Below are 6,555 nucleotides of genomic sequence, written 5' to 3'. Positions count from 1 at the left end.
CAAAGGCAGGATGCTACCACTGCCAAAGTCCTGAATAGCGAAGTTATAAGAAGATGAAAAACAGCCAGTACTTACCCCATGGCTGGCATGTAGCCACGGACAGGGCTGAAATTTTCTTGATGCTGTTTTCCGAACTTCTTCCGTTTGGGGTTTTGAGTTTATTTGACAGCTTGCTAAAGAAAGTTCTTTACTCAACAATGAAAGTAACTCTTCATACACAAGCAATACGGAGGAACTACTCGTGGTTAGCACATTCTACAGTGAGCCAAAGGGTGGAAAGCATCCAACCTATGAAACACAAACCAGCTACCAAAGCAGTAATTTAGAGAAATAAGGTCAGGTTAAAAACTGTGTTTGCCCAATAAATATCCTTTCTGTTCACTGTGCCATATCCAGTAAGTCATATCAGACCCACCGCAAAAGTGGCAAAACATTACATAAAACTAATAATGTATTTGTCAGATGCTGCAGACATTCAGAATGATGTTAGAACTGCCTTACTGACTAGTCACATATTTAGCTACTGAAAGTAGCTGGCTACTCTAAAATGCAGTGTAGTCAAGTGCAGTCAAGTTCCTTCTACATGGCTTGCAGCATACACACAAGAATCAATGAGCTGTATCGCTTCCGCTTTTAGTCACTTTCAGAGCTTTGACACTGGAGCTGGAAGTACCGTAGGTGTTCTTTTTTATGTAAAAAATAGCTTGGAGTAAAAGAAATTGTGGACAGTTTGCACTTCCACAATTACTGCAAAGCAAAGGTTTGCATAAACATGACTTCTATTGGGCCTTAAAAAAAGTCTTAAAAAAAACCCCCAAAAACAGGAAAACATTTTCGTTCTTAGAATTTGAATTTCTTCATTGGACAGATCTGCACATACTGAGCAAAAATTTTAAAGGAATTTTAAAGCATTCTCTAAAACTTTTAACTGTCTGTTGCTTGCAGCTTGATTTATAATATTGCTATACTTTTGTATAGCCACCTACCGGCATTCTTAGAAACTGCAATGTTGAATGCACTACTGAAAACTCATTATTTTATGAAAAGATACAGAACTAATTCTGCTGAAAGAACTAGCAAAGATAAGGAAAAAAAAAAAAGCAGTTTTCTATCACATATTTTCCCTAAGTAAAAAGACTACCATTTCCCATTTTCCTCCATTCCTCGTAGTTATATGGGAAAGTGGTGTGCGAGTTAGCTGATTGAAGAGCAGTGGCTTCTAGATCCATGGCATGGGAGAACGTGAATTCAGAGATTGCTTCAGTGCAGTAGAAACACAGGCAAACCCTCTCCATTACTGCAAGCTGTTCTCCTCTCTCCCTTAGGATCTGCTACACTTCCTTAGAGCCAGTCAAAATGGAACTAGGGAGACGTTTCCCACGTCAGCCTCTCTGTAGTTCTGCCCAGAGTTCCTTTTGCACTCCAGGCAGCACAAGCTTCTCGCTGTGTCACTCTGATGCTTTCATACTACACCGCAGTATCTCTTCCCCTACTGCTCACAGCATCAGCCCCAGGTCTTCCTCCAGGCCTCCCACGGCATCCACCATCTGTCTTCTCCACGACCCTTTGCATCTCTTCCACATCTCTTTCCATATACGGGTCTTCAGCTCAGGCTGAGCTGATAAATAAAGCATTATCGTCTTCACCAAAACCTTCCTCAGAAATCCACTTGCATCATGTTGTTCTCTAACACTTTTCCCTAATAGAATGCCACTAACCAAGAAACTCAGTGTTTCACTTGTTCAGCTAATGGGAAGGTTCCTTTACAAGGACAATGCGACTTCATTGTTAAGAACTTTATTTCTAGACATAATGTTCATGTGAGACCTTAACTTTTTTTTGTTTTAACACATGGCACAGATTCAAGCAGAGGTGACTAGCAAAAGACAGTGAGTGTGTACATTTCATTCATGAAGCGTGATTAAAAGCTACCTGTTTCTTTCAGTACCGGATTCCTTTTCCCATCAATCTTCACTTTTTAACTGGTAAAATATGTACAAAATTAATTTGGGAAATGTGTTATGTAGATGTTATATAGTGTCTTTAAAACAAAAAAAATATATATAATCTTTTTCCACAGAGACATTTTGGAATAATTTCCTGCATACCAAGTAATTACTGCCCAAGCTGTTAAGAAAGAAAGAAAGAAACTCCAGGTATATTAATCAAGAAATGCCTGAAGCACCACACAGATCACTATTTGATAAAGTGAGGGTGAAAAGGAAGGAGCTTAAAACTTCTGGCGGTATTGACCAGTGCTGTGTCCTTGATCGCTCAGCTCTGACGCTTTAGAAGATACCATTAGAGCTGGCTATTTCCTGAGCTCCTCTGGAGAGCCTCCTTTTTATTTCYAAGTCAATAAGCTGTCTTTTTCCTAGTGAACGTTCGGGAAAATTTTTCTTTGCCATCTCCATTGACTACAACAGTTCAGACAAAAATGGCTATTCAGGTATTGGCTTCTTCAGAATTGGCACCAGTCTCCTCTGCAGGAACAACTGTTTGATCCCCATCCTTCATGGTCCGTATCAGTGCCTGATCCTGCTTTCCACTCTTTAAAATATGACAGAGGAAAACAGAGTATGAAGAGTCAGCTTCTATTAGGCAAATGCCTGCAATTTTCACTACTAATAGCTTGAGTTCTCATTTGCTACTTCCTTAAGACCAAGAGTTATTACTGGTCCTCTCTCAGATCAGAAGCGCAAACTATACAGTCCATTCAATATTTTTCCTTCAAAACACGACCCCCTCTTTTACACAAATCTCAGATTTTGCAAATAGCTTTTAGGAACTTTTAGAGGATACACAATGTCATGGAATGGAGAGATAAATAAGCACAGTTGTGTAAGACACACTCCTATTTTTCAGTAGGAGTCCATCTCCTAAATCGCTTCGGACAACCATTCTTAGACAATGTCATGAGATAATGACAGCACTAGGACTAGATCCCAAGTGCCCTAACGAGAATCACATAAAATGAGCTTATACTGCACTGCCATGAGGATTCTGGAACTCACAGACATTCCCCTTCTCCGCAAGCTCCTCCAGCATACGCTGAGCCCACAAAACACATAGCACATGCAAACACTAAACACCTAAATCTAAACCTATTTCAGATTTCAACATATGAAGAAAAGAAGTTACTCACCTCTGATTCCTGCACCGCTGCAAAGAAAAGGTAACAGTCTCGTCAAAATGCAGTAAAATGAATTTTATACTAATGCATTTTCTGATCATGTTAGCTTGTCCTTAGATATATGTACAAGTGGTTCAGTGGAGAGCCCGCAAGGGCACAACCTCTAAGGGAGGCATCAGTACAACTGGTTAACTGTGGCACACAGAAATGGTGCAATTTCCCTATAGATCATCTCTAATTGGCTGTTAAGATTAGAGCTCAATATCTTCTAATGACACAAAGACTACTCTTCAGAATAGTAACTATTGCAAAACTACCCCTTTAGACATACGCTATTCTTACTTACGTGGCATGTAATTTTTCCTCTTCCTCCTTTGCCAGATATACATAAGGCCAGATGCAACAACAACTAGTGTGATTCCAGCAACAGCACAAACAATAACAGTAACAGGGTGGCAATTTGAACAAACTGCATCTGAAGAAGGCGTCCCTTCCTTTTCCTGTACCAGGCCGTTCTCCTTAAGCCTGATATGAGGAAAGAAACATTCACATTGGAACATGTCAGCAAACTTCACACTATTTTCATCACACCCCCCTATCCGGGGGCATTCACAAAATCTCTGTGACTTGGTGGCTAAACAAAGAAGGAGCTGACTTGTACCTCTTCGTTTTAATACACGTAAATGCAATTTGGTTCTCCTTGGAAGCAAACTCTCATCTGTTCTACGGGACACATCTACTGAAAGCCAGGTACCTGGAGGAGTGCACTGTTCCTCCTGGGTCCAAATCAGCCCCCCAGGAGCTCTCCTGTGGGGTGATCATTTGGGACGAGGGCCTGAAAGCTAAATCTGTCACGTTAATGAGTTTGTAAGCACGAGCGAAGTTAAGCTATTCCCAAGAAAGGGGTCAGAGACATACGAACAGCATTCCGTACCCAGCGCCTTACTGAAACAGGCAACCGCTGCTTCAAAAAAAGCACAACGCAGGCTCAACAGTTCATGAGAACAGTCCCACGCCCACAAAGCATAACAGCTGCTCACCCAGGCCGTGGTGTACAGCTATAAGACATGTTGGCTGCTGAGAAGGTTCCAGGGGGACAAGCTTCACATACAGTGTCAGTGGTCTTTGTGCCTATGAGGGAGAAGACAACAGGATTTACACCTACACACACGACCAAAAGGAGCTTCAGCCCAGCATGGTCTCTATAAATGACAAGTAATTACTGCAAACTCTTCACTATAGATAAAATCTCACATACTTCCACCTTTACATATGGAAAAATGGATTCTTGGCCACATCAGCTACCTCAGCATCTAGGACGTAAAAGGATTCTGCAAGCTTTCRGCTGTGCACTCTTCCTCTGAAAGACAGTTACAGTGGGTACACTGCGTAGTAGAGATCACCCCTCGTGTGTGCTGGCCCTACCATTCTCATTGACTCTTCAGTACTTTTTTCTGGATGAACTGACAGCCAGCTTCCTCATAATCAAGTTCCAAACTCATGCTGGAAGAGGAAGGTTTTTCTTTTGGTCATTACAGGTGCTATGTTGGCTTACCCCTTTCTTTCACCATAGTGCCAGGAAAGCAGACAGTGTAGCGCTGGCAAAATTCACAGTCTTCAGTCCCCAAGTAACTGCAGAAATATCCTGGGGGACAGCCACATACTGTGTTCTTCGTAGAGGTACATACTGTTTCTGGCATCAGATTGGCTCCTAAAAGAAATTCACGTGTACAACCACAGTATTAACATAAGTAAATTTAACAGCTACAAGAACAAAAATGTACATTCAACCTCACATCAATGTACTGGTGGAGAGTACCAGAACTAATAGAATTAGTGAAGGTAACTCCTCTTTTTTTTTTTCTTTGATGTATAAAGGGAGCCGCATTCCAAAGGGAGCCACAGCATCGTGTCACATTCACATCTGCGCTAAGCGACTTACACGGCAAAAGCAAAATACTCCCAATTCAGCAGTTTCTAGATTAGCTGCTCAGGAAGGAGGAGCCCACCTTATCTCAGGACTCCAAGACAGCTCTTTAAACAGCATGCTGCAATCTAAAGCAGCCTTCAAATTTTATGAAGTAGGCTACAGACYATTCCTCCAATGGTGCCCGCTTCAGCTCTATGTCAGTTTTGCCTTCAGTCCCCACGTAAATAATTACACAGTTTACACAGTGACAAGAGCCTCTCTATACTTTATACTTTAATTAAATCATCAAGAGACTGGGGGGGAGAAACGGAAAGGTTAAAACATACCCAAGAAAGGCACAAAACCCCCCTTCAAACTCAACTGGTCCTTTATCATCATCCTTACCTTTATCACACAGTTTACATTTCCTGCAGTGTTCTAGACCATTTGGGTGATCTGTGTATGTATCCTCAGCACAAGGTATGCACGTTGTGCTGGAATTTGCGGTACAATGCTTGAAAACCCGAAGTCCTAAAAAACAAAACGACCAAAGAAGTGACTCTGTTAGCGAAGACTACACGGCCAGGGACTGACACCAGCATTTAATCATGCCACTAGGTAAAACACAAGGACCTCAGAAACATCCTAACAGCAGATGCAGTTGCAAAGATAATCCTAAAACAAAAACTAAGACCCAAAATGAAAGCGCTATTTCAAGAGAAGCTTGAATGCAGGCTTGAATGCAGGCTGGGCTGATGCYCACAGATGTGAGCTGCAAGGTATCTATCGTCAGGGTGCAACAGGCAYAGACAGCTACAGTAAAGAAAGCAGATGAACCCAATGACGCGCAGCAGGGATCAGGGTGCCTTCCTGAGAAGCAGATACAGTGAATCAACAGTTTAAAGTCACAGGATACAACTTTAAACAAAGAAGCCATATTTACATACCAGCAGCGCACATCGGGCAGCACTCAGCACCTATGGCATATTCTCCTAGCCCACAATCCAGACCATGCACGTGATCCAGTTGCGTTACGAGGAAAATCACAAAAATCTTTAGGCAAGTCAAGAAGGAATTTCCACTTYGCAGGTTGCCAACAAAATGCTCACCTATCAAAACCACTGCCATCTTGAGCAAGGGGATTCTTGGTAACACATGGCACTGGCCAGCAATACGAGGCTTTTAGCTGAAACACCCCTGCCAGGGCTCCTAGCAGACCCCCCTCAAGCCCCCCGTCCTTCAGCCAGCCCTTGCATCCCGGGAGCACACACTCGGAGTCCGCGCTTCGGCGCCCTGCTCAGAGAACACGGGGCCAAGCCGGGGCGAGCAGAGGCTCTTCCCTCCCGCGGCCCCGAGTCACCACTCATGCGATGAGCTCCGCCGGCCGCAGCCCCGCTGCCCCGCGCAGAGCCGCGGCCCCTCGGCCCAGGCGGCGGAAGCGAAAGCGAAAGGGAGAGAGCGGCAGGGCGGGCGGCGGGTGCCTCCGCCCCGCGGCGCGCAGCCGAGGCGCCCG

General features: G+C 43.6%; 1 protein-coding gene across 2 annotated transcripts; it reads right to left on the bottom strand.

Annotated features, from left to right (window-relative positions):
* Positions 1-1,781: 1,781 nt before the first annotated feature.
* Positions 1,782-6,459, bottom strand: TNFRSF14 (TNF receptor superfamily member 14). 2 transcript variants are annotated; one of them, XM_085307169.1, is made up of 7 exons: positions 5,990-6,459; positions 5,448-5,573; positions 4,689-4,844; positions 4,174-4,264; positions 3,480-3,658; positions 3,146-3,162; positions 1,782-2,550 (listed from the first exon to the last, which is right to left on the bottom strand). In XM_085307169.1, the coding sequence occupies exons 1-7, from the start codon at positions 6,168-6,170 to the stop codon at positions 2,446-2,448; spliced, it is 855 nt and encodes a 284-aa protein (XP_085163295.1). In that variant the 5' UTR covers positions 6,171-6,459; the 3' UTR covers positions 1,782-2,445. The 2 variants fall into 2 exon arrangements, with proteins under 2 accessions (XP_085163295.1, XP_085163296.1); XM_085307170.1 differs by having other exon boundaries at positions 6,152-6,459.
* Positions 6,460-6,555: the final 96 nt, after the last annotated feature.

The sequence above is a fragment of the Rhea americana genome, unplaced genomic scaffold, assembly GCF_003343005.1.
Source record: "Rhea americana isolate MKP2758 unplaced genomic scaffold, rheAme1 scaffold_254, whole genome shotgun sequence".
Classification (NCBI taxonomy): Eukaryota; Metazoa; Chordata; class Aves; order Rheiformes; family Rheidae; genus Rhea; species Rhea americana.
Note: the sequence above shows the minus strand (reverse complement) of the source record. Positions and strands in the feature narration are given on the sequence as shown.